We start from the raw sequence: 27,500 nt of genomic DNA on the forward strand, positions 1-27,500 counted from the left end.
CACACAGACCATCACACACACTCATATTCACACACATATACACTCACACACACTCATATTCACACACATATACACTCACACACATACACACACACACACACACACTCCCACACAGGGCAAGGGTTGTAGTGATACCTTCTGGTCCCTGTGGATGACGTTGCCAGAGTGCAGGAACTTTGTTGCTTTGAGGATTTGGTAAATGATGTAGCGCTTGTGGATGTCTTTCAGCAGGTTTCCTTTCTTAATCACTGCATGTAAGTCTGTCTCTACGGGGGAGCCCACAAATCAACCAATCACACCCAAAACAGCCCACAAATCAACCAATCACACCCCAAAACAGCCCAGGGGTATAATGAGCCAGTCTGGTTCCATATATATTCCAGAAAAGATGTTACAAATCACACAATTTTACAATTAATATAAAAGCTGCATAATGTTCCATAATGACACCCAAACATACATACACATACCCATGTATTCAAACACCAGGTAAATGTCCTTGTCATTCTGGGCTCTGATGACATTGAGCAGTTTGATGATATTGACATGATCTCCAAACTCCTGGATCGAGGATACCAATGTTAGTCACATGTAACAAACATGTTTTCAAAGAGGTGTACATGTGATCAGACAGTTTGTGTGTGCACTCCTGTGGGCAGCCTCACCCCTTGCTCACCTCACTGACCCCCCTCTCTCACTGTGAGGACAGAGGCCTGGGGCAGCCTCTCATTACTACACATAAAACAGTTCTTACCTGCAGAAACATGATCTCTCGGAATGTCCTCTGTAGGATGAGCCAAAAAATACCATCAGAGCACAGTAAATACAAACAGACGAAAGAAACTGCATTATATATTGTATTATTGTGAGACACTGGCAGCAGTGTGATGTCGTGCTCAGGAGCAGGTCTCATAACCGAAAGGTTGCTGGTTTCATTCCCCACCGTAGCACTGCTGTTGTACCCTTGGGTAAAGTAATTGACTGACAATTGCCTCAGTAAATATCCAGCTGTATAAATTGATTAAAATTGTAACCTATGTGTTTCTTGAGAAGAGCATCTGCTAAATGTCAGTAATGTAATTGTATACAATTGTCTGAATCAGCTATCAGTCTGATTAAACTGGCACATGTTGATGTGGGTGTTTCTCACTATTCCACACACCTGGGCATCAGTCCTGTTCCTGAAAGCATCAAATATCTTCTTCACAGCTACAATCTCTCCAGTCCTCCGGTCCACAGCCTTCCACACTATCCCATAAGCCTGGGGTCAGGGGTCAGAGGTCAGAGGAGCAGGCAGGGCAAACAGTCAGTAACCCAAATATGGTGACAGACAAACTCCACTGAACCCTGACAATTGGTTACCATGCATCACAGAGCAAAGTCTGGGAGAGAGAGGGGAGAAGGAAAAGCAGAGCGGAGTGAAGGAGGGGAGAGAAGACAGGAAGTGAGTGAGTGTGCGAGCGAGGGAGGGAGAGGAACATGGCTGTGTCTCAGGGGGCTCCCCTTCCTGGTTTACCTGTGACAAAGGCACCACTGTCAGACCCTCCCGAGCACCTGTCCCAGCAGGTTCTGTTACACACTGCTTTCTGAGGCTCCTGCTCTCACAGCAGTTTCCTCCTCTGAACTGTAGAGACCTATTTCATGTCCAGCTGCTCTGACTTAAAGTACTCCACCCCTGAAAGGAATGGCAGATCTAGAAATTTAAACCGCTGAGTTCCTTAATCTGAAGAATGTGCAGTAAGTCCCCCCGGAGCCCTTTCCCAAGGACGCCATAAACCACAACAGGTCAGAATCGTGTCTTAAAACGAACAGTTTGTACCTCCAGCTCATAGGGATATGTGCTCAGCTATCTACTGTTGTCCGGATAATGTTTTTATTCACACCTGTTTAATACCCACAGTATTAAACAGCACTATACAAAACACCGTGCATATATCTGAGTGCCAGCTGGTCTTGTGATGACGACTTTCACAACTCCATATGCTATTTTGGGACTAGATTAAATACTTCGATTTCGAACCTCGATAAAACAACGACTCCATAGATAAAAAGCAAAGACTGCTACTCACCCCTTTCCCGAGTCTCCTCTTAATATCGTATTTCTGAGAAATGTGGTCCTCCACTTCAGAGATGTTCATTGTTTAATTATCGACGAGTAACCGACTAAACTATAGCACAGGAAATACAATTTAAAAGAAATCAGAAAGAATCCACTTTCCACGAACTGCTTCATTAAAATCGATTATTATTATTGTTTTCTTGCAACAGTGGCATGATCTCGTTGTTATTCGCCGTCTATCCGCAGCTGAAGCCTGCGACGCACTTGCGAATACCTCCCCAGCCTCGGTGCAGGTCGGACAATCGGGACCTGAAGTTTTCTGATTTAAAACTAGCTGTGCATGTAGCACAACCTATTTTCACCTGCTTGACATAGAGCAGTGTGAAGAGGTAGCGCTTCTCTGGCTATACCCCGCCTGAAGCCGCTGAGGCAAATCAATTCAGTTATTGGCGTCCAAGTTTTACGTGGTTAGCCACTTTCTACTGCACTTTGCGAGCTGTATATGATTACGCGTTAACAGTACGCTGCAATGCTTGTCATCTCATCCCAGCCATTCCTACATCCTATCCAATTTTGCCCTCCTTTTAAACCCGTCTTGTGGCCTCTTGGATCGGTACCCGACTCGCTGCTTTCGATCGCTCCGGTTCAGCTTCGTTTGTAATTGTCGGTCGTCCTGGAGACGCTGCTAACCGGACAAACCCGCTCCTGCAGCGTCTGCGGTCTTAAAGGAGCAGCTCCGATCCCTGCGAGCCTGCATATACATACAGACATTACACACACACACACACACATTACTGTGCCAGACACTGATGCATGATTTGGACTTTCTTGGTAAAAGCGCAATAAAATTCTTTCGGAGGGTTCTCAAAGATACGGCATTTGCGGATTATGATGTGGGCATCCGTTTTAAACATATATTCTGTTTCGTGTGACATGGCCTTTTCTCTCCATATTTTACCCAGTTATTTCGAAAGTTAAGCAAAGAGACTTTAACATCAGAAATGTACCCAGCTGGCGAATTTATTCACATTTAACCTACATTTATTCATTTGGCAGACGCTTTTATCTAAAGCGACTTACAAGTGAGGTGCCATCCAATACAAGCGAAAAACCATACGGAGTCAGTCGTAATTTTATTTTATTCGTAAGAGATTTGGTTTTGATTTGATATATACCCATGTTTAATGTGATAATGTGTTATTTTGTATGGACAACAAACAAAGAGATGCTTATTCATTGAATTTTATTACCTGCATGGGTAATTTCGTATTCATGTAGGTAGGTCTACGTAAATGGAAGAAACGCAAAACCATCTTATGTTTGTTTTTATAATTAGATAAGGTGTTATGTAGAATCTTTACAATCTTTTAAGGATAAGAAATCCAAAAAATATATTTAATAACGAGTCATCTTCTGTGGTCTGCTTTTTGCTCCGTGTCAGATGCGGTTAAATTTAACTTCTGAACTGAAAGTTTTTTTTTTTTTTTTTGCATTTTTTCCATCTGGTTGTAAGTATGACTATAATGTGTTACTTTGTCACATACGTGCATCTATATTGTGCAATTACGATTAAGTATTTCAGGTGGTTTGGTTTTCAGTTTATTTTACGTATTTTCTCGGGTAAATATGGATAACGAACAGAAATCTACAAACACGCAAAAAGCCACTGTTAATGCAAGAAACAGAGTATGAATATTTTCAACATATCTTGGTTTAAAGTTCTGCTTCAGGAAACATCGCAAGTAAAAACGCCAAAATGTGACGTTAGTCACAGTTGCCATTAGGATAACATACAGTATCTACTTTTAAATTTCGCCTTGCTGAACACACGAATGTCACGGATTTCCCCAAAGCGCCTAAGCGAAGCACTACAGGTGAGACTGTGTGAGAGACATGAGACCATCAGGGAGTGCTGGAGGTAGCGTTTTATTTCTAAAAAGAGGTTACATGCATTTTCTAAACAAGATTTATTTACAAAGAATCTAAAGTAAAATAAATAGACTTGGTAATAGCCCTAGAGGGAGCTCTTCACAAGCCTTCAGGAAACTGCCCTTAATCTCCCTGTTAGGTACATTATCACCCTTCAGAATTCTGAATAATATTGAGATTCTGTGAATAAAGAACAAGATATAATGAAAATCCAATGAAAAATCAACAAAATACGTTTTATTCGACAGCCTGATTCCTTCATTTCTGTGGCTGTAGTGACATGCACTTAAGTGCAGATACCGCAAGATGGCTGCAACAACCTTCACCTCAACGCAGGGATTATCACTCTACTCTGAAGAGCTCAATAAAAGTGACTTCCTCTCGTCTCCTGCATGGTGTTTTTCAGGACATGACGGTGCTGACAGAGAAGTCAAGGGCTGTCATGTGTTCATCACACTACGGCCTGCTTTCACTGGAACTTTATCGTGGGGCTGAGTTAACCAGGACCCACCCAGGGAATAATGCACTCCCTGACATGCATCATGAGCAGCATGGGCCTGGCCTGTGACTGTGGGCAGGTCAAAGAGGAGCACCCCTGTGGGAACGCCACTGCACCTACACACCCAGCAAAGGAACTCTGCCAAGCTGCAAGCTAGTCTTAATCATAAAAATGCTTTTTATAAGAAATCAACAATGGAAAATACCTGTGTGTACAATTAAGTTTTAGGATTAATGGTATTTGACCACAATCAAACCTCCACATCATTAGTATGCTATGTTGACTAAGTGTACAGATTTACAAAAAAAATCCATTTCACCCATGTTTTGAAAATGAGTACCTTAGAAATTCATAAAATATTAACTTTCCCTCACTGTTTAAGAGGATCATTTACATTTTTAATGAAAGAAAAAACTATGATCAACCCATATAAACTCCAGATTAATGTCTGCTACAGGAGACAGTTTTCAAGAATCCATCTGAAACAACCATGCTTCACTGCAGAGGCATGAGCACTGCAACTGAGCATCATCAATGACATCACAATGACACCCACAGTCTCTCTCACAGCCCTTGGACTCAGCTCTGACACTCCGTGGGTGCTTGAATGGAGCCTGCCCATTGGCTGAAAGGTCTTGAATCTAACAGGTTGGGGACAGCACAGATCCTGAGATACATTATGAAGATATTGTTTTCCTCCATGCTGAATCTCAGATCAGTCAGAAATTACAACCAGTTGAAAAAAGTAAAAAGCAAGGGCCCATATTTCTGTCCATTCATGTCTTTGATGGCCAGATGGGTCCTTCAGCTCGGACAGACTGGAAAGGAAGCAGGTGTGAGAATGCTGTCTGAGCGGCACTCCGGACTGTGGGCGCAGTCAAGGAGGTCCACTCACAGCACGTTCTGAGGGGGAGGGGTGGTGCACAGAGAGAGAGGGGATACAGACAGAAAGAGGGGGCACTCCCAGGGCTTTAGGACGAGTGCAGGAAGCGGTTGAAGGCATTGTAAGCCGATTCAAGATCAAACAGCATCTGCCGGACCTGGGAGTCATCCAGCTCATCAGAGGCAGACATGCTGCTCAGAGTGGTCAGCCTGAGGAGAGGAACAGAGAGGACAGAAAGCTGTTCAGAGACCATTAAATATGCTTGCTTGTGGATGTGCAGTACTGCAGCAGTGTGGCCGTGTGCAGTGGTGTGGCCGTGTGCAGCGGTGTGGCTGTGTGCAGTAATATGGCCGTGTGCAGTGGTGTGGCCGTGTGCAGTAATATGGCCGTGTGCAGTGGTGTGGCCGTGTGCAGTGGTGTGGCCGTGTGCAGTAATATGGCCGTGTGCAGTGGTGTGGCTGTGTGCAGTAATGTGGCCGTGTGCAGTAATGTGGCCGTGTGCAGTGGTGTGGCCGTGTGCAGTAATATGGCCGTGTGCAGTGGTGTGGCCGTGTGCAGTAATATGGCCGTGTGCAGTGGTGTGGCCGTGTGCAGTGGTGTGGCCGTGTGCAGTGGTGTGGCCGTGTGCAGTAATATGGCCGTGTGCAGTGGTGTGGCCGTGTGCAGTGGTGTGGCCGTGTGCAGCGGTGTGGCTAAACGCAGTGTATAGATCTGTACCACAGAGGCAGTGATGCAATGCGTATATGTAGATATACGGTGTATAGATCTGTACCACAGGCTGACTTTATCCTTGGCCTCAAAATCTGGGGGCATGTTGCTCATCCTGTTCATGGTCTCCATCAGCTCCCGCAGGTCCGGCTGGATCTGACCAATCAGAGCATCACACGCCAGTCATCAGAGAGACTACATATTATCATAATTATTAATCAACATTTTAAACAGCTTAATGAATTTAAAAGAGGAAAACACTTGCTTAACAAGCGCTCTTATTCAGACTGACATACATGGCACACACAGCTGGATATATGTATTCAGGGTCAGCAGCCTGCCCAGCAGCTGCGGCAGCCACAGCACCTCTCCCCCTCCACAGGGCCGTTTACAGCCTGACCCTGATGGCCCTGAGCCTAGCACTGACTGAGAGCAGGACTGCTGCAGCTATCGCTCAGAGAAGACCAAGCGCTCTTGGAGGAACCATTACATTATTGCTTAAGCTTCCATGTCTGCTTCTGACAGGTGAAATTAATGAGATTCTGTTAAGAAGAGAACCGCTTTGGTAGCCAGCCAACTGAACAGCAATGCTATGCAGCAGCTAGCTACAGTAGGCCTGCTAACTTGCATGTTATAAGGTGGCACAAATTATACAATCAAAGCGATTTTGTTTGAGCTGGTGGGACAACATTAATTGTTCTTTTGTATGTAATAAGGCAATCTATGCAGTAAAATTTTCCTATCCATCAGCCAGCTAGCTGCCCCATCCCACCTGACCTCCCATAACCTTAGCCTAATTTATGTGCATCTATTAGCTACTGAGACACTACTGAGAATATCACGAAAAGAAAAGTCAAATATAAATAATATGTTACGGGCGCCCAAATTTCAGGTGCCCATTCAACCCATCACCGTTAGCTGGTAGGACACAGTGCTGCGCTGATCTCAGGAGAGGGGAGCCAGGCTGTGCAAATTACTGTGCAGAGTGCATTTCTACAGGGCTGTGGTTAAGGGTTAGGGTTAGGGTTTAGGGTCAGGGTTAGGCAGTGAGGTTAGGGTTAGGGTTTAGGGTCAGGGTTAGGCTCAGGGTTAGGTAGTGAGGTTAGGGTTAGGGTTTAGGGGTAGGGTTAGGCAGTGTGATGCTGGTGATGTTGCATAGCACTCTAAAAAGCCTTTGATTGAAACCTCAAAAAACAATCCAAGTGAAGCCTGTCTCCTTTATTAGTAACACAAGAGACAGTAAGAGACTGTACATCACCATGAAAAGCCTCCCACCAGACACTACACTGTGTAAAACCTCCCACCAGACACTACACTGTGTAAAACCTCCCACCAGACACTACACTGTGTAAAACCTCCCACCAGACACTACACTGTGTAAAACCTCCCACCCGACACTACACTGTGTAATGCCTCCCACCCGACACTACACTGTGTAATGCCTCCCAGTCGTGCATTACCTCATCCATGGCCCGAATCTCCAGACGCAGTTTGTCCATCACAGTGATGAAGAGCTGATGGCCAAGAGCACAGAGATCAAACATTACAAAGCACTACTGAGGACTGCGTGCAACTCTGAGCACAAGCAGGACACTGCAGTCACTCACGGAGACGATGTCAGCGATGCAGCGGTTCAGGTTGCCTTTGTCATCCTTGATGGTGATTGGCCGGTCCTCTTTAATCCTCTCCATGGCAAGAGGGCAGTCAAGCTGATGGAAATACAGTTAACATTACAGCCCATATTAAAGCACAGAGTACACATCAGGGAACGACAAGCATTTCCTCTAAGACTGACTGCAGCTTAATGATGCCTCCCTGCCTTGCAGCCACACTGCTGCCCTGCCCTGCTGCCACACTGCAGCCCTGCCCTGCAGCCACACTGCTGCCCTGCAGCCACACTGCTGCCCTGCAGCCACACTGCAGCCCTGCAGCCACACTGCTGCCCTGCAGCCACACTGCTGCCCTGCCCTGCAGCCACACTGCAGCCCTGCCCTGCCGCCACACTGCTGCCCTGCCCTGCCGCCACACTGCTGCCCTGCCCTGCAGCCACAATGCAGCCCTGCCCTGCAGCCACACTGCAGCCCTGCCCTGCAGCCACACTGCTGCCCTGCCCTGCAGCCACACTGCTGCCCTGCCCTGCCCTGCAGCCACACTGCTGCCCTGCCCTGCCCTGCAGCCACACTGCTGCCCTGCAGCCACAATGCAGCCCTGCCCTGCCGCCACACTGCTGCCCTGCCCTGCAGCCACACTGCTGCCCTGCCCTGCCGCCACACTGCTGCCCTGCCCTGCAGCCACACTGCAGCCCTGCCCTGCAGCCACACTGCTGCCCTGCCCTGCAGCCACACTGCTGCCCTGCAGCCACAATGCAGCCCTGCCCTGCAGCCACACTGCTGCCCTGCCCTGAGGCCACACTGCTGCCCTGCCCTGCAGCCACACTGCTGCCCACTTTTGAACTGTTAAACTGGGTACATTTCAACCGTATCTCTGTCACTCCAAGCTCACAGTGAAATAGTTGTACAGACCCACAGCCCGCACTCATGTACACATTAAGTTATTGTGCAGTAGCTGTTCACATTTATTCTTATATAGCTCATTCATTCCATCTGTAGTCCTTGTATGTGTCCTGCACTACAGGTGTTGTTTGTTGTATCAATACCGTTGGATGGCATTTCTTGTTGTCACTTTGACGTTGTATGAAAGCACTATAACAGTCACTGGAACCGGAGTCATATTCCTTATATGTGTAATAGCACACTTGGCAAATAAAGTCCGATTCTGATTTATAATTCTCTATGTGCAACAGAAACTTCCCCAATACTAATCAACAGCTGATTATAACTGAAGAATTAAATGCTCGTGAACAAACTGTCTGAAAGCCCATTTTTAGATGAATTCCAATAACTAGCAGAGTTTTTCCCAAAGAGGAAATTTGGTAAGGCAGCAAACAGGGTTAATATCAGCCATCAGCCTGCCTGTGCTCTCTGCTGCTGACCCTCCACTACAGAACACTTTCTCCGTGTATGAGCATGTGTGTGCGTGCGTGTGTGTGTGCGTGTATAAGATCCAGTAACACAGACCCTGTATTTTCTGCAGAAGTCATCAATGGAGCCGACATCAGAGCCCTGCACCTGTTTGAAAGCAGCCTTGTACTGAACCAGCAGCCTGGAGCACGATCCTGTATACCTACAGGAGACACACGAAGCCATCAGCACTAACACACACTGCACATACTGCACATACTGACACACACACACTGCACATACTGACACACACACACACTGCACACACACACACACACACTGACACACACACACTGCACACACTGACACACACACACACACTGCACACACTGACACACACACACACTGCACATACTGACACACACACACACACACACTGCACATACTGACACACACGCACACACTGCACATACCGACACACACACACACACACTGACACACACACACACACACTGACACACACACACACACACACACACACTGACACACACTCACACTGCACATACTGACACACACACACACACACACACTGCACATACTGACACACACACACACTGCACATACTGACACACACGCACACTGACACACACACACAGACACACAGACACACTGCACACACTGACACACACACACACTGCACATACTGACACACACACACACACACACTGCACATACTGACACACACGCACACACTGCACATACCGACACACACACACACACACTGACACACACACACACACACACACACACTGACACACACACACACTGCACATACTGACACACACGCACACTGACACACACACACACACAGACACACTGCACACACACACACTGCACATACTGACACACACGCACACTGACACACACACACACTGCACATACTGACACACACGCACACCGCACACTGCACATACTGACACACGCACACCGCACACTGACACACACGCACACCGCACACTGACACACACACACACACACACACACACTGCACATACTGATACACACACACGCACACTGCCACACACACACACACACACACACACACACACACACACAGCACATACTGACACACACGCACACTGACACACACACAGACACGCACACTGACACACACACACACCACATACTGACACACACACACACGTGCAGTGAGGAGAGGGAGAGAAGGTCCTCACTCATTGGGAGTCACACAGTCCTTTATGTAGGCCTTCTCCAGGGCTTGCAGAGTCTTCACCACCGCAAACAGCTCTGCCATGTTGTCATACCTGCAGATAGAGCACAGCAGCTGAGCCGACCAGCTCACAGACACAGCACCGTCAGCAGAGAACCACACACATCAGCACAGCACAGACACAGCACCGTCAGCACAACACAGACACAGCACCGTCAGCAGAGAACCACACACATCAGCACAGCACAGACACAGCACCGTCTGCAGAGAACCACACACATCAGCACAGCACAGACACAGCACCATCAGCACAGCACAGTCAGCACAACACAGACACAGTACAACACAGACACAGCACCGTCAGCAGAAGCACACACATCAGCACAGCACTTACTTCTCTCTCTCTCTGGCGTTCTTGTACAGTTTCACTTCCTGCATTGCATAAAAACACCAACATCAGTGTGCTAATACATCATGGAATACCAGGTGTTTTGCCATATGTAACAAGTACAGGGGCAACAAGCACTTCATTCTTACAGTTACCACAGAAACTTTATGATTCTTCATAAGCATCAAATGAGACAGAGACACACTTACTTCATACAGTTCTGGCTTATTGGCAGGGGCTACAATGAGTAAAATAATAAAAAAAAAACATTCAGCGCTATATAGAAAATGCATTCAAATGAAAACGACAATTATAATATTTTGTTACTTAGATTATTCATTTCCAGCTAAACATTAAATGTCCATACATCTTAAAATAACCATTTCCAGATAGATATAATAAATGTACATGTATCTTCTGAAAAATGGATCTGCTTTGATAACAGGTTAAATCAGATGGATTATTCTCTAGCGTTACAGGTTTTGAAACATAAAGAATGGACTACACAGAATAATCACTTGGCCGACAAAAGGTTGAGGCATTTCACGCATCGGAAAAAAATGAGCACGCTGGGATGTACAATGTCCAAGGTGACCATACCCACGATCAGTTAGCAGCTGCTTCCAGCGTGAGAGTCGCCAGGTAAACTCACCTGCTCCCATCCCTCCGCTGGCCGGGATTCCGTGAAACATGCTGACGGGCTGGACCGGTACCAAACTAAAACACAGAAAATCGCGGATACCTTGCTCATAATAAAGAAACCTCAGTCCCCTACATACATCAGCACACCGCCTCTGCACGAAACTCGGGTAAAAGCGCAGATGAGACCGAAAGCTGCTCTGTAACACTGCCCAGCACCTGCTGCACCTCACGCCCTTTAATCCGTTTCTCTTTGTGATCAGTACAAAGCAGGTGTTCCTCCTCAATGCTAACAACTCTACACCGACAGCTTGTTTCAGAACCGATCGGCGAAACGTTCAAAATAATAAGCATTTTCCAGTCAAAAAGGTTTCTAGATAATTAACATATTTTGCCGAACAGACATATAATAAAGTAACATTTGCTAGCAATACACACATAAACAACAACTAGCTTGCTAGCCAGCTGTCCCTACGACACGGAAATACGCTTCAAATACTTTTATATCGCAGCGTAGCTAAAAGACACAGAAGACAAAAAATACACAAATATAGAAAACAGCATCCAGTGTGAAGCAAACATCAAATGAGAAAAACAGAAAATTAATTTTTACTGTTAAAAAGAGAACAATCAGCAGCGCCTCTCCAGATAGCTACAGTTTCCTTAACAAAATAACAGGAAACACGGTTTGTTAATCGTTGATAACCATCAAAATTTCACACCAAGGCTTACAGTGGCTGTAAATAACTCGGTGAAAGAATTATTTAAAATAAATGAAAATCGACAGATATTAGTGACTCACCTCTCGCTAATGTTGCTGTCAGCACTGCGCCCGGTCTCTCCCCGACGCGTCACGTCCTGCGCCCCCTCAATCTGCCTGTGAGGATCACTTTCGAGGAAATATTTGAGGTGAAACACAAAAAATATGTTTTAAATATCAAAACTTTAAACAAACACTAAAAGTAATTTTACAGGACGGGACATAAAGGTATTTTTGAACAGGCAGAAGATAGACAGCTACCGAGGGAAAAGGCCCCTTGGCTCCGGCGGGAAAGATTTAAATCTAATTTAATTTAAACTGAAACCGATCCAGCTGGAGCGGCCGCAGATCGCTTTCCTAACCTTATACCTATACCTATACCCAGCACCGGGCTCCTCACCCTGCACCGGGCTCCTCACCCTGCACCGGGCTCCTCACCCAGCACCGGGCTCCTCACTCTGCACCGGGCTCCTCACCTTGCACCGGGCTCCTCACTCTGCACCGGGCTCCTCACTCTGCACCGGGCTCCTCACCCTGCACCGGGCTCCTCACTCTGCACCGGGCTCCTCACCTTGCACCGGGCTCCTCACCCTGCACCGGGCTCCTCACCCTGCACCGGGCTCCTCACCCTGCGGGATCCGTGCAGTAAGTGGCCGGATCCTCGGCGGGACACAGATCAGGTAAACCGGCTGCACCGTTTCCATGGCGCGTAGCTTTGCTCAGCCAGCTCCTTTTGCTTTTTTTTTTTTTTTTTTTTTTTTTACTAATCTTACGGATAAAAATTAATTATGCGAAGGTTACAGAAAAATGAAGCAGGTTGCTATTGTTTGCTGTTCGCAGATCTGTGCCTCATTATTCGGTCACTTGTTCCAGTAATGATTTAGCTGGAGAGTCGCTAGCCTGTAGCTTTAGCGCCGCTGCTGCAGGGTCGCTTCAGTGCTCCGGGTGAAGTTAACGGGCGGCTAAGATAGCTATCTGAATGTTTCATTCTATAAATGTAACGCTGCTTTCAACGTTTGCGTTTTGCATCATTTGCACCATGTTATTAAAAAACGCAACAGGATGTTTCGCTTACATTAGCAAGAGTAGCTCTGTCAGTTCTGTTCAGTAGATCTAGCAGGATCGCTGCACTTGAGCTTTTCATAAGCAATGATGAGCAGTTTCTGCTCAGATTCTCTGTTCCTGAAATAAAAATCACATGCATTTAAAAATTAAGCTCAGTCACTACTTGACTGTGTAAACAGCAGTCTAGCTTGGACAATTGTTCCTTGTTTGCGTGCTAATTCACTGAAATGAATTTTCCAGAAGGGCAGCGGCAGAAGCTGGTTAATTATGAGACCTTCGAAGCTCCCGGCTGCACAGGCCCGCAGCTCTCCGGAGAAGTGCGGCGTGTGGCTGGACACAGCCGACCTGCGCCGGAGGAAGCCGGTGAGGGGGCCCTGCTGGAGCTACAGTGCAGTTAGAATCCGTCCAAACTAGGGATGGGTCATGATTTTGGAATTTTCAAATAGTCATTAAATTATACAAAAATCGAATAGTTTATGCAACTATCGTCTTGTCTTGAAGAATATATATTTCCCATGTTTTTACCGGCAGCTGGTAGTAACGCGTTACTACCGCCAGAAGGTGGCAATAATGCGCCTAAAAGCTGTTTGGCAACCGTCATTAAACAACAAAAGAAGGCGTTACTACCAGGCGCAGGTAAAAACGTGTGGGGCGCTGTGAGATTAGATGCTACTGTACAAACAGGAGAAACATGCAAAGCCAAAGACTACTACGGCCGTTAAAAAGTTCTGTGGTTCTTGTTGAGCCCGAGTTTACAGTCCCATCAGGAAAACCATTACCTCAAAACTGGCGAAAATGTATGAAATGCAAGTGAGCTGCGCACTCGGTTAGCGATGTTTAATTAGACAAACAGTTTAATTAGATTCTGTTGTGGATTCTAGCTCATTCAGACAAGCATTGCATCATTAAAGAACATGATATCAAAATAAAAGGACAGAGTTGTGAAAAGTGAATGGGTCTCTCTCTCTCTCTGGGGGATGGGGGCGATCTTCGAAAAATGGTCGAATAGTTCCCAGTGAATATCGAATAGTATCGAATTGAAATGCCCATCCCTAGTCCAAACAGTGATCCTGGATCAGTCCATGTGGGCAGAAGGGGTATTGGAAAGGGCCACATCTGCATGTGTGGGTCAGAATGTGAAACTACAGTCTGAGAGAAACAATGTGTTCTGCCAAAGCATGACCTCTGAGAACTCCTCTTCACACAGATGAAATTTTGATTGGTTGAATTTAACTTGGACTGAGACATTAATGATAATCCATTCTCATACTGTGTTTAGGTGCGATCGCCCCGTCCCATCTCTATGCTGCTGAACCCCCTGTCCCGGTACAGCAGCTACAGTGTCTCTGTGGCTCTGAGCTTCACACAGACGAAAACCCAATTTCCTGCCACCAGACAGAGCTCCATCACCTCATTCCTGTCTCCACAGCACCACGGTAAGGCTGGAGTAAGAATGTTACTCCACCTCAGAACACCTCCCAGCTTGTGCTTACTTGGGCATTTCTCTTATGAAGTCTTCATTCAGCTGCTCGGGGTGTCGCTTGCGTTACACTGAGTGGTAAACTGAAGTAGGTGTGTTTCTGTAGTGCACTGTATTTCGGGGGGTTATAATGTTACCGTTGTCTCTGATCCAGTTGAGGAAGCTCCCAGCCCGGGTCCTGATCAGAGGAGCGCCACACCCCCCCTGGCGACGGGGAGGAAGAGGAAGCGTGTGGGTGAGGCCAGCAGGGGGGGCGGAGACGGTGAGACACGCCCACTCCCTGAGGACAGCAGTGTGAGAGGGTGCTGCTCACCCCCCCGTCCCCTGAGCTGTCAGTCAGAGGAGTGGGAGGAGCCAGTAGGGAAGCGCAGAGCTGGCAGAGGCTGGATGCCAGAGAGCGAGTCTCTGCGCTGGAGTTTCACCCAGGACTCTGAGGGGAACCGCGTCCTGGCCCACCGAGACCTGCAGCCCACGTTCAGCCAGGGAAGGCAGGGAAAGGAGAACCAGCAGCCTCAGCAGAGACCGCCCCGCAGCCCCCTGTCCCAGAGACCGCCCCGCAGCCCCCTGTCCCAGAGACCGCCCCGCAGCCCCCTGTCCCAGAGACCGCCCCGCAGCCCCCTGTCCCAGAGACCGCCCCGCAGCCCCCTGTCCCAGAGACCGCCCCGCAGCCCCCTGTCCCAGTGCCCCCTGCAGGCAGAGGCTGACAGCCATGCCCTGCTGTTCACACAGGACTCCCAGGGCCAGCAGGTGATCGCCCACCGCACCCCCCTGCAGGACCACAGCAACTGGGCCAGCAGCAGCAGGGCCGGCTGGACCGTACCATCTGTGGCCGTGCTAGAGGGGGGGGACTCTGACTCAGAGCTGGGGAGAGACGTGCTGTTCACACAGGACTCTGAGGGGAACATGGTCATCAAGCACTGACCCGCAGACCGTCTGTGTGAACCCGAACCCATCTCGTTGGCTGCTAACACTGCAGTTCATCAGGACTGTGAGGAGCCATTTCAGATCAGCCTGCTGTGCTGCGGTTTTAAATGTGGATCTGATTAAAGGTTTCACACATGCTGAAATAGCCCTGCTGGAGCAGTTCATTTGGAATGTCCAGGGAGAATCCTAATCTTACACTAATGGCGAATGCGGGGAATTTGATGGAGAGGAATATGACTTTTTACATGTGTGTGTTTTATTTTGAAACTGCTTCCTTTGCCACAGAACAACCACAACTGCTATTTCCAAAAAAATAATAAATTTGGTGATTTAAATTCAGAAATTTAAACTCAATAAATTTGGCAAAGTGTCATGTTTCAGGTGAAAGGGGGAGGTAGACAGTTTAGTATGCAGTGATGTCAGAAATGGAAGTGTTATTGCCTACTGTAACTTCCACGGCTTCAACGAGGCAAGGCCCCTCTCTGCCGGGCAGGTAAACCCTACACAACCTCGGCACTCAGTCACACATCCTCAGAGGGCTTTGGTTGCTGTGCAAGTCCTCTGATGCCCAAGTTAACTCAAAAACTGCAAGATGTGATTTTATGGATAAGAAACAAATTCTTCCATCTGAAATATGTTCATTTTTATTTGGAAAAATGTCCAACATAAATTCATACATTAGCAGAGAACTGATGTAGTTGTAATTTCCCATTAGAATGTCTTGGTGGTTTTGTAAAGCTCTTGTCCTACAGCCACAGGTTGGTGAGTAGATCAGCAGTGTGTTGCTAAAGTATCAGACTACAGCTGTCTGCTGCATCGGGCCAATCAGACGCTTCACCCTGCGGCGCTGTGTGTGATCGGCCCAATGCAGGAAGCCTAAATAAACACACAAAGGGACATAACTGCTGACCTCAGATCAGTGATTCACAGATATGTAGGATTCTGATGATTAATGTCAGTAAATATTTAAACAGAAAACTGGAGGTGAGAAGATGCAGTGTGATGGTACGGTCTGAAGCATTACAGTGTTTAACATGCTACAGTATCTCACTATGTGGTAAATTGTTAGTGAGATATACACTTCAGGTAGCTGCTGTGGATGCATCACTCCAATCTGAAAAGGAAACCCTGAGAAACCGGGAACTGGTGTGAATTAAAATGACTTCAGAAAGTTGACGTACTATTTTGTGTGACCTGTCTGTTGGAAATGTGGCAAAACTGGCATTATGCACATAGAAATGACAGTTAACTGACTCATGACAGGTGCATTTTAACTAACTGCACATTAATGCTCGTGGCAACAGCAGCAGTTCACACAAAACTTGCCCTACAGCCTGACTGTGAAAGACGGTCACTCCGTCATGCAGTGTGAGAGACGGCAGTAACCGCCCGGTGTGGGAGCATTTAGAGCGGTCACTGGCTGCAGACCTGCTGAAACCAGCTCTGCCATTCAAACGGAAACACTGTCCACCTTTATCTGTGTCACTGGAGCCCTTTCACGCGCGGAGGTGGGCAGAGTTTCCATTTCCACTCAGTGGGTGGGAATAAAATGGCACAAGAACCAAAAGAGCCCATGAGACTGTACTCACTGAGACTGCACTCACTGAGACTACAGTCATAGACACTGCACTCACTGAGACTACAGCCACAGACACTGCACTCACTGAGACTGCACTCGCAGAGACTACAGCCGCAGAGACTGCACTCACTGAGACTACAGCCACAGACACTGCACTCACTGAGACTACAGCCACAGACACTGCACTCACTGAGACTGCACTCACTGAGACTACAGTCACAGAGACTACTCGCAGAGACTGCACTCACTGAGACTACAGTCACAGAGACTACTCGCAGAGACTGCACTCACTGAGACTACAGTCACAGACACTGCACTCACAGAGACTGCACTCACTGAGACTACAGTCACAGACACTGCACTCACTGACACTGCACTCAGAGACTGCGTTGACTGTCCACCCACACAGTGACTGCCACAAAGATGCAGACCCCCAAAGTCACCCTCAGCTGATTCACCTGGGTACTTTCAGACCAAGCAAATGCAATCAAACCTGAATTCACTCGCAAACAAAGGCAAGTTTGTTTAGCCCACTTTCTGTTGTATGTGGATCGGAATTCAGTTTCACAGTTCAGCAGAGCTCAGTTGACCTGCTGTTTGTTGTACTGCAGCAGTTTTCTGGAGTGTGGATCCCGTACACACAGTGGGGTGGTGAGCACCAGCCCCTCCATGCTGTGCTGAAGAGTGTGGATCCCGTACACACAGTGGGGTGGTGAGCACCGGCCCCTCCATGCTATGCTGGTCTCAGTTACACCATTTAGTTTGCATCCTGGTACCATCACTTCATCACTTGTTAAAGTGCCTTAGATTAAAAAATCCAATTTCCAGTACTATCTCCATGGATGTATATGTTTTTCTGTGTGTGTGTGTTTGAGAGAGGGGAATATGTGCATTTTTGTACACAAATATTTGTAAGAGGAGCTGGCTGAAGTGTATACTCACACAAAGAATCCATTTCAAAGTGCTGTAGAGCCTGTGGCCTGAATCCACTGAGCTGATTGGCTACTGTGTTCTAGTGTGTTGCTGTGTTTGAGTTATTTGTTTCCCTGACTTGTTGACTTTTCTGTTGATTTGTGGTTTCAAAGCTGATGTGTGAGACTGCAGAATAAAAAATAAGGAAGATGATGATGGTGATGAAGCAGCAATCAGCCAGCGATCTCGGTAGGCTCCGTCACCAGCTTGGACCCATCCCAAACGGTCTTAAACTGCTCAGGGACCGGGAACTCTCTCTGTTACCGAAACAAACACGCAGACACGCAGCCCACCATTAGAGCCAACAACCTTCTGTGTCCACAACACATCACACATCCACCAATCAGTACAGACAATCCGGCTGTAAACTCCAGCAGCATGCACATGGTTACCCATCTCTGATTCAGCCAAAAAACATACAGAAGTTTTCAAAGATTTTCCTTTGAGTTGTGACTTGGCAAACATCATTTTAAATCTACCATCATGGGCAGTACCTCATTTAACTCAAAATAATATGATTTCTAGAAAAAATTTCTGTATTCCATAACTCAAATCTGATTGGTTCACAGGTCAGCAGGTTTCACTAATCTTCAGCCCCACCCTTTGCCCTGTTCTAAACAGACAAATTTTTCAAATGCTACCAAATACTTCTGAATTCAGTACCCACCCAAACTCTCAGTCTCTGTTTCCCTCCCTCTCCCCCTCTCTCTCTGTCCCTCTGTCTCTCCCTCTCTCTCTCTCTCCCTCCCTCTCTCTGTATCCCTCCCTCTCCCTCTGTCTCTTAGACTCACGTAGTCGTCTCCGTGTGGCAGCAGGATGTTCATTTCGGAGCTCTTGGCACTGATGATCTCGCAGCCGAGGGCGTCCTGGCTCAGGTATACATGGCAGCCGTCTGTCTTATTGATGGAGATGGTGGGCACTCTGCCCATCACCTGAGGAGCAGCAGGGCCAAGGAAGAGGGTTAGGGTCACGCAGCACTGCCTGCATCACTGCCTGCATCACTGCCTGCATCACTGTCTGCATCACTGTCTGCATCACTGTCTGCCTGCATCACTGTCTGTTTGCATCACTGTCTGCATCACTGTCTGCCTGCATCACTGTCTGTCTGCATCACTGTCTGTTTGCATCACTGCCTGCATCACTGTCTGTCTGCATCACTGTCTGCATCACTGTCTGCATCACTGCCTGAATCACTGTCTGTCTGCATCACTGTCTGTCTGCATCACTGTCTGCATCACTGCCTGCATTACTGTCTGCATCACTGTCTGCATCACTGCCTGCATCACTGTCTGCATCACTGCCTGCATCACTGCCTGCATCACTGTCTGCATCACTGTCTGCATCACTGCCTGAATCACTGTCTGCATCACTGTCTGCATCACTGCCTGCATCACTGACTGCATCACTGTCTGCATCACTGCCTGCATCACTGTCTGCATCACTGTCTGCATCACTGCCTGCATCACTGCCCGCATCACTGTCTGCATCACTGTCTGCATCACTGCCTGAATCACTGTCTGCATCACTGTCTGCATCACTGTCTGCATCACTGCCTGCATCACTGTCTGCATCACTGTCTGCATCACTGTCTGCATCACTGTCTGTCTGCATCACTGCCTGCATCACTGTCTGTCTGCATCACTGTCTGCATCACTGTCTGCATCACTGCCTGCATCACTGCCTGCATCACTTTAATGAGAGAATATTACCTGCAGCTGAATGTCTTTTGAGTTGATGATCTCCACGATGCCCACCACATTGTCAAACACCAGAGCCAGCTTCTTGCAGTTATCTAAGGAAAGAACTCAGGTCAAGGTCCCTCAAACATAATAAAATGAAATATACTGTGTGTATATATATATATATATATATATATATATATATATATATTTAATCATTTTATAATATTTGATAATTTATTTGGTAGTTGGCTGCTGGTCATTGTGTGGGAGAGTGGGAAACAGCTCCCTCTGCTGGAGAGGAAGGGCACCACTCACCCACTATGATGGAGTTGACTTTGCCTTTGATCTGCAGGGTGGAGTTGGTGCAGCTGAAGATGTAGACCACCTGTCTCAGCTCGGTGTCTGTGATCACGAGGTCAGGGGCCTGGTGCTGGTATTCCTGTAGGGGACAGAGCCTGTCTGCAGCTGAACCATATCCACATATTCCTCCCAACACACCTACCATCCCGAACAGCACGCAGCCCTGACCTGAACACAACCCGCCCCGTACAGCCCACAGGAATAATGCAGGGAGGGAGGTACCGCACAAGAAGAGAGAGTGAGAAGAGGAAGCTAGAGGACAGGATTAACGAGATGCTAATGCTAATGTTGGATCCAAAAACAACCACCAGTATATTGGCGGTCGTTATTGAATAGATTGATTGATAGCTTGTGGTATCAATATGATATCTTATGGTTTGATTTTATTGTTATTAACATGTGATGTTATATCAGACACTACTGCACTTGGCTGGTTAGCCAATTAGTTCACTGAATTAGCCACTTCAGTCTGGTAGCTTCGGCTAGTGATTGCTAATGTAGTTGTACAGTCGCTCTAAATGAATGAATCTGTGGAACACACAGCACCAACAGTGAGAGGGAACGCCCGAAGAGCGTCAGACACTCCGAGTGAGAGGGAACGCCCGAAGAGCGTCAGACGCTCCGAGTGAGAGGGAACGCCCGAAGAGTGTCAGAAGCTCCGAGTGAGAGGGAACGCCCGAAGAGCGTCAGACGCTCCGAGTGAGAGGGAACGCCCGAAGAGTGTCAGAAGCTCCGAGTGAGAGGGAACGCCCGAAGAGCGTCAGACACTCCGAGTGAGAGGGAACGCCCGAAGAGCGTCAGACACTCCGAGTGAGAGGGAACGCCCGAAGAGCGTCAGACGCTCCGAGTGAGAGGGAACGCCCGAAGAGCGTCAGACGCTCCGAGTGAGAGGGAACGCCCGAAGAGCGTCAGAAGCTCCGAGTGAGAGGGAACGCCCGAAGAGCGTCAGAAGCTCCGAGTGAGAGGGAACGCCCGAAGAGCGTCAGAAGCTCCGAGTGAGAGGGAACGGCCCAGCTCCTGTGTTCTGCGGCTCACTCCTGACACTAATGCCGCTCTGCACACAGCACAGTGAGCAGGTGCGTCAGGTTTCAGTGTGAGGGTGTAGGCAGTAGGGGGCGTAGGCAGGGCTGCCGTGGGGGCGGAGCCGGGCCTGTGGAGGGAGGCTGTTCTGTTTTCTCTCTCTCTTTAGAACCCCCAGGTGGGCTTGTATGCAGTGGGGTTCAGTTACTCACACTATTACTCACTGCTGTTTAACAGCGTCTTGCTGATACACGTTTTGAATGTGTTTATGTTAAGGATTGCCGATGTAGAACATGTGCATGAGAGGTCGTTTTCATTAATGAATTTAAACTTTTTGCAAATTAGACGTTTCTACAGTGATTTGAACTTAACAAAGCTAACAAGGGCAGTGCTACAAGCTGCAGTGAAAGTAGGCCTACAATGACCTCCAGCCTACATAGTATGAGGTAACCAGCTGCACGAAATTTGCGAACCTGTTGGCTCAAGCCAATCTCCACAGAGCAGACAAAAAAAATTAAATTTCTCTGTATTCTGCAAAATAAGTCTCAAACAGAAGAGATGACCTGTGAGAGAGTGATTGGAGAGACTGACAGTGACACGCTCCCAGTTAACCCTAAACCTACAGACTAAGTGTTTGGCTTTGGCTGAACGAAGCCAATTTTCCCAGCCGCTATGTACTCCTGGTTATCAGGGCTGGGATCGAACCCGAGCTGTGGAACCCCCGGATATCACCCTGACAGCACACAGAAACATTTTACAGTTAAACAGCTGTGTGTGATCACAGCTGAGCAGCATCCCTGCAGATCGCACCGCGATCCACTCCACCCCTGTGGACATGCGTATGAGGAAGAGCTCGTACCACCCTCCACTTCTTCCCCTCCAGCTCCAGCAGGGGGGGCCGCTTCTGGGGAGGTGCCTGAGAGCTGGGGGGTCTGTGGGATTGGGTCTTGTGTGGGGAGGAGGCCGTCCCCCAGCCCTGAGAGCGCAGGCCCGGGTTCTTGTGGGTCTTCTGGTCATCAGAGACGTGCTTCAGACCTGACCACAGAACAGACACACAGACAGACACACAGACTGGTCACATCCCCGCCCATACTGTACAGCCCCGCACTTACACTGTAACAACTACATTTAGTCATTTATCCAGGTAGGCATTGTAATACTCACTTATATTCTTCACTCAAAAACTATATATTATTACATAGTATGTATCACTGTGTAATATCCAGTTCAATTCAATTCAGTGGTGCTTTACTGGCAGGAGAAAGAAAAGCGGTGTTGCCAAGGCGACAATGTAAACAATATTAAATGTAAGCATAACTAGAGCTAAACACATATATACATGCATGGATGCAGGAATATTATATGTTTTTGGAGCCAAAATCAGACATATACACATATATCCATCCATATATACATGCAAACATATATACATGCAAACATGTAACTTCAAAGAATAAATAAACAAATAGAAAAGTGAAAATAATGACTGATAAATAACAGCTACAACTACATTTACATGTAATACGTACCATATCTCTCTACATTAACTGTTTTCATAGTTTTAGTAGAGTCTTCACATCACACACACACATTTACAGTTACATTTAGACATTTAGATGCTCCAAAGCGCTGTTCTACAACTCGCCCAGGAAGCCTCCCACCACTGCCTCTCTTACTCTCTCTCCATCTTTCTGTCCTCTTCTCTCTCTCTCTCTCTCTCTCTCTCTCCTTCTCTCTCTCTCTCTTTCTCTGTCTCTCTCCCTCTGTCTCTCTCTCCCCCCCTCTCTCTCTCTCTCCCTCTGTCTCTCTCTCCTTCTCTCTCTCTCTCTCTCCTTCTCTCTGTCTCTCTCTCTCTCCTTCTCTCTCTCTCCTTCTCTCTGTCTCTCTCTCTCTGTCTCTCTCTCTCTCTCTCTCCCCTTCTCTCTGTCTCTCTCTCTTTATCTCTCTCTCTCCCTTTCTCTGTCTGCCTCTATCCCAGCATGCTCTGTGTCAGGCTCTCACCTTTAGTGATGGCCTCTCCTTGGTTGAGCTGCGCAAACAGGGCGGTGTGCAGGGTGGCAGAGTCAGGTTTGGAGTCCTCGTCTGCGCAGACTGGGGGAGGAGGGGGAGGGGGAGGGGGTGGAGGAAGAGAGGGGCCCCCGGGGGATGGGACAGGTACAGAGGACACCATTGGACCCTATGGAGGAAGCCAGGCAAAATCACGCTTACTCTCTGTAGAAAGACAGGAGGAACAGCCTGTGGTCTGATCCTGCAGTACTCCCTCTGTCCAGCAGTGAGTGTATGCATGAGTGTGTGTGTTCAAAGTTCAAGTTCAAAGTTTTTATTTCTCACATGCCAAGGTACAATGTACAGTGCAGTGAAATGACGGTGTGTGTGTGTGAGAGAGAGAGAGAGAGAGTGTGTGTGTGCGTGCGGTGTTAGTTACACTACACACAGGGCCTTTGTTATTTTTGTATTCGACTCTGTATTAGACTTTGTATTAGATCATCCTACAGACCAGCTGTCTTCAGCATGCACCCAGAGCTTGTAACAAATGTCCTCCTCACATTTCCCTCTGAGGAGAAACCTCCTGTCTGACACACACAGGGAGAAACCGCCTGTCTGACCCACACACAGGGAGAAACCGCCTGTCTGACACACACACAGGGAGAAACCGCCTGTCTGACACACACAGGGAGAAACCGCCTGTCTGACCCACACACAGGGAGAAACCGCCTGTCTGACGCACACACAGGGAGAAACCGCCTGTCTGACACACACACACAGGGAGAAACCGCCTGTCTGACACACACACACAGGGAGAAACCGCCTGTCTGACACACACACAGGGAGAAACCGCCTGTCTGACACACACACAGGGAGAAACCGCCTGTCTGACACACACACACAGGGAGAAACTGCCTGTCTGACACACAGAGAGGAGAACCCCAGAAAGGGTGAGTTGTACTTCTGTCTCTGAGTGCAGCTGTGTTTTGCACGCGCTGAGGTGCGTATCTGTGGGCTGCTCTGCCTTCTGCAATCAGCAGCTGCACATTATGCTCATGTCGCCATGGCAACCTCTGCACTCACGCAGGAGTGAAGGGGACATGCAGGCGCAGTGACCGCACTGGGACAGCACTCAGGCGCAGTGACTGCACTGGGACAGCACTCAGACGCAGTGACTGCACTGGGACAGCACACAGACGCAGTGACCGCACTGGGACAGCACACAGACGCAGTGACCGCACTGGGACAGCACTCAGACGCAGTGACTGCACTGGGACAGCACTCAGACGCAGTGACCGCACTGGGACAGCACTCAGGCACAGTGACCGCACTGGGACAGCACACAGGCACAGTGACCGCACTGGGAGACAGGTGCACTTTTAGGTCATCAGTGTAACTGATAAGCACCCATGGGAGGGGCTGGTTGTTGATGGTGGTGCCCACAGTCGCCCCGCCGGTGAGGGCCCCACCCCGACCCACATGCATGGAGGAGCTGATCGTATCCAGGTTTGGGGAGGTGACAGTATTTACGGATACAGAGGTGACAGTGTTCAGAGTTACGGAGGTGACAGTGTTCAGAGTTACGGAGGTGACAGGGTTCAGAGTTACGGAGGTGACAGTGTTCAGAGTTACGGAGGTGACAGTGTTCAGGGTTCAGAGTTACGGAGGTGACAGTGTTCAGAGTTACGGAGGTGACAGGGTTCAGAGTTACGGAGGTGACAGGGTTCAGTGTTCAGAGTTACGGAGGTGACAGTGTTCAGAGTTACGGAGGTGACAGTGTTCAGAGTTACGGAGGTGTCAGTGTTCAGAGTTACGGAGGTGACAGTGTTCAGAGTTACGGAGGTGACAGGGTTCAGAGTTACGGAGGTGACAGTGTTCAGTGTTCAGAGTTACGGAGGTGACAGGGTTCAGAGTTACGGAGGTGACAGTGTTCAGTGTTCAGAGTTACGGAGGTGACAGTTTTGGACCTACGTTCTGGCTCCACACCAGGCCGGTGGTATGGTGCTGCTTGATGTACGCCTGCAGCTCTGTCCAGATGTTGAGGTAGGACCGCACCCAGTCCACATGCTTCCTGTCCCTGCAGAGACACAGAGACAGGTGCAGAGAGCACCGGCAGCACAGGCAGACACAGAGAGAGAGACGACACACATCCACCTCTCTCCACACACTCAAATATCTCTCCGTGCATCCCTCTCATTTCCCAGCATCCTCTCTCTGTGAGGGCAAACAGGAGCCACCTCCCCGATCAGAGTGTATCTGCTGTTACTGCACTGGGACAGCATGTCCCGGCAGTGACCGCACTGGGACAGCACACAGACACAGTGACCGCACTGGGACAGCACTCAGGGACAGCACTCAGGCGCAGTGACCGCACTGGGACAACACGTCCCGGCAGTGACTGCACTGGGACAGCACTCAGGCGCAGTGACCGCACTGGGACAGCACACAGGCACAGTGACCGCACTGGGACAGCACACAGACGCAGTGACCGCACTGGGACAGCACATCCCGGCAGTGACCGCACTGGGACAGCACTCAGGCACAGTGACCGCACTGGGACAGCACTCAGGCACAGTGACCGCACTGGGACAGCACACAGACGCAGTGACCGCACTGGGACAGCACTCAGGCACAGTGACCGCACTGGGACAGCACTCAGGCACAGTGACCGCACTGGGACAGCACACAGGCACAGTGACCGCACTGGGACAGCACTCAGGCACAGTGACCGCACTGGGACAGCACGTCCCGGCAGTGACCGCACTGGGACAGCACACAGACGCAGTGACCGCACTGGGACAGCACTCAGGCGCAGTGACCGCACTGGGACAGCACTCAGGCACAGTGACCGCACTGGGACAGCACTCAGGCGCAGTGACCGCACTGGGACAGCACGTCCCGGCAGTGACCGCACTGGGACAGCACACAGACGCAGTGACCGCACTGGGACAGCACGTCCCGGCAGTGACCGCACTGGGACAGCACTCAGACGCAGTGACCGCACTGGGACAGCACTCAGACGCAGTGACCGCACTGGGACAGCACTCAGGCACAGTGACCGCACTGGGACAGCACACAGGCACAGTGACCGCACTGGGACAGCACGTCCCGGCAGTGACCGCACTGGGACAGCACACAGACGCAGTGACCGCACTGGGACAGCACTCAGGCGCAGTGACCGCACTGGGACAGCACTCAGGCACAGTGACCGCACTGGGACAGCACTCAGGCGCAGTGACCGCACTGGGACAGCACGTCCCGGCAGTGACCGCACTGGGACAGCACACAGACGCAGTGACCGCACTGGGACAGCACGTCCCGGCAGTGACCGCACTGGGACAGCACTCAGACGCAGTGACCGCACTGGGACAGCACACAGACGCAGTGACACCACTGGGACAGCACATAGAGGTGGCACAGATAGGGCAGCGTACTCACGTGTCTTTGTAGTCCTTCAGAACGCGGTTTGTGTAAAACATGGCAGCATCATTCATCTCCTTCACATACGGCCCCGGCTTCTGACACTGAGAGAGAAGGAGAGAGAGCCACTCAGACTGACTGCTCAGTGGCTCAGACTGACCCCATGGCTACTCAGACTGACCACTCGGTGGAGACTGAGAGGTGAGAAAAGTGAGCAGAACGTGAGAGCAGGGGGATTGCCATGGCGACAAGGGCAGATGGTGGTGCTACAGCAGTAGGTCTGAGCGCTGCAGTTAAAGATAGCAGCACATGTGCAGCAGTTACTGTGAAGAACACTCAGCCTCATAATATGCCACATTTCACACTATTCACAGGAAACTCAGAGTGCCTCTCTGTCCAGCCTTTACTTAATATCTAAATGCTGCTTAACCTCCTGACTGCAGTTGCGTGTAACATTATGGAGTGGTGCTGTAGGTGCTGTACTGCAGTAGGGTGTAGTATTATGGAGTGGTGCTGTAGGTGCTGTACTGCAGTAGGGTGTAGTATTATGGAGTGGTGCTGTAGGTGCTGTACTGCAGTAGGGTGTAGTATTATGGAGTGGTGCTGTACTGCAGTAGGGTGTGGGGATGGGGTGTGGCCACAGGGGGCGCTCTCACCACAGCCACCCAGCCCAGCGCTGGGATGCTCTCGCTCACTGCAGACAGGTGGTTGAACAGGCTACTGCCGCGGTTCCTCTCGCGGAAGTTCTGGATTTCCTGGATCTTTTCAGAGATGGGCCGCAGCAAACCCGACAGCTCCGTCTGCAGGAGACACACAACAGCACGCTCAGATCCAACCCTTACACAGCATCAGCACTGAACTCAATCTGTGTGTGTGTGTATGTGTGTGTGTGTGTATACATATGTGTTCGCAAGTGTGTGGTGTATGTGCTCTTTTCCAGAATTAGACACACATGA

General features: G+C 49.0%; 4 protein-coding genes across 4 annotated transcripts in view; 1 reads left to right on the plus strand and 3 right to left on the minus strand.

Annotated features, from left to right (window-relative positions):
* Positions 1-2,138, minus strand: part of mapk15 (mitogen-activated protein kinase 15) — a 6,193-nt gene extending 4,055 nt beyond the window's left edge. The window contains exons 1-5 of the mRNA XM_036516045.1: positions 2,070-2,138; positions 1,163-1,261; positions 755-784; positions 471-561; positions 136-266 (exon numbers count right to left, since the gene is read on the minus strand). Of these exons, the coding sequence (XP_036371938.1) occupies positions 136-266; positions 471-561; positions 755-784; positions 1,163-1,261; positions 2,070-2,138 (420 nt within the window). The remainder of the gene's footprint in view (positions 1-135; positions 267-470; positions 562-754; positions 785-1,162; positions 1,262-2,069) is intronic.
* Positions 2,139-3,975: 1,837 nt separating this feature from the next.
* Positions 3,976-12,155, minus strand: vps28 (VPS28 subunit of ESCRT-I). Its single transcript, XM_036516036.1, has 10 exons — positions 12,099-12,155; positions 11,310-11,374; positions 10,867-10,895; positions 10,664-10,701; positions 10,274-10,363; positions 9,156-9,261; positions 7,686-7,787; positions 7,539-7,592; positions 6,143-6,234; positions 3,976-5,579 (listed from the first exon to the last, which is right to left on the minus strand). Exons 2-10 carry the CDS (start codon positions 11,347-11,349, stop codon positions 5,459-5,461), a joined length of 672 nt encoding a protein of 223 aa, XP_036371929.1. The 5' UTR covers positions 11,350-11,374; positions 12,099-12,155; the 3' UTR covers positions 3,976-5,458.
* Positions 12,156-13,339: 1,184 nt separating this feature from the next.
* Positions 13,340-16,110, plus strand: LOC118769038 (aurora kinase A and ninein-interacting protein). The gene is made up of 3 exons (XM_036516046.1): positions 13,340-13,484; positions 14,401-14,557; positions 14,756-16,110. The coding sequence occupies exons 1-3, from the start codon at positions 13,389-13,391 to the stop codon at positions 15,520-15,522; spliced, it is 1,020 nt and encodes a 339-aa protein (XP_036371939.1). The 5' UTR covers positions 13,340-13,388; the 3' UTR covers positions 15,523-16,110.
* Positions 16,111-17,509: 1,399 nt separating this feature from the next.
* cap2 (cyclase associated actin cytoskeleton regulatory protein 2) overlaps positions 17,510-27,500 on the minus strand; it is a 22,003-nt gene continuing 12,012 nt past the window's right edge. Inside the window, exons 5-13 of the mRNA XM_036555365.1 lie at positions 27,201-27,344; positions 26,563-26,648; positions 25,096-25,201; positions 23,140-23,314; positions 21,998-22,173; positions 20,074-20,197; positions 19,786-19,868; positions 18,868-19,008; positions 17,510-18,333 (exon numbers count right to left, since the gene is read on the minus strand). Coding sequence (XP_036411258.1) covers positions 18,250-18,333; positions 18,868-19,008; positions 19,786-19,868; positions 20,074-20,197; positions 21,998-22,173; positions 23,140-23,314; positions 25,096-25,201; positions 26,563-26,648; positions 27,201-27,344 — 1,119 coding nt within the window. The 3' untranslated portion in view covers positions 17,510-18,249. The remainder of the gene's footprint in view (positions 18,334-18,867; positions 19,009-19,785; positions 19,869-20,073; positions 20,198-21,997; positions 22,174-23,139; positions 23,315-25,095; positions 25,202-26,562; positions 26,649-27,200; positions 27,345-27,500) is intronic.

The sequence above is a fragment of the Megalops cyprinoides genome, chromosome 21 (genome assembly GCF_013368585.1).
Source record: "Megalops cyprinoides isolate fMegCyp1 chromosome 21, fMegCyp1.pri, whole genome shotgun sequence".
Taxonomy (NCBI): domain Eukaryota; kingdom Metazoa; phylum Chordata; class Actinopteri; order Elopiformes; family Megalopidae; genus Megalops; species Megalops cyprinoides.

Excerpts from the sequence above, each read along its gene's own strand:
- LOC118769038 (XM_036516046.1), top strand. The coding sequence starts at position 13,389 with ATGAGACCTTCGAAGCTCCCGGCTGCACAGGCCCGCAGCTCTCCGGAG. Across the intron at positions 13,485-14,400 it reads ACCTGCGCCGGAGGAAGCCG|GTGCGATCGCCCCGTCCCAT; the intron begins GTGAGGGGGCCC and ends TACTGTGTTTAG. Across the intron at positions 14,558-14,755 it reads CCTGTCTCCACAGCACCACG|TTGAGGAAGCTCCCAGCCCG; the intron begins GTAAGGCTGGAG and ends TCTCTGATCCAG.
- vps28 (XM_036516036.1), bottom strand. The coding sequence starts at position 11,349 with ATGTTTCACGGAATCCCGGCCAGCGGAGGGATGGGAGCAG. Across the intron at positions 6,235-7,538 it reads AGATTCGGGCCATGGATGAG|ATCCAGCCGGACCTGCGGGA; the intron begins GTAATGCACGAC and ends CTGATTGGTCAG. Across the intron at positions 5,580-6,142 it reads AAGGATAAAGTCAGCCTGTG|GCTGACCACTCTGAGCAGCA; the intron begins GTACAGATCTAT and ends TCCTCTCCTCAG.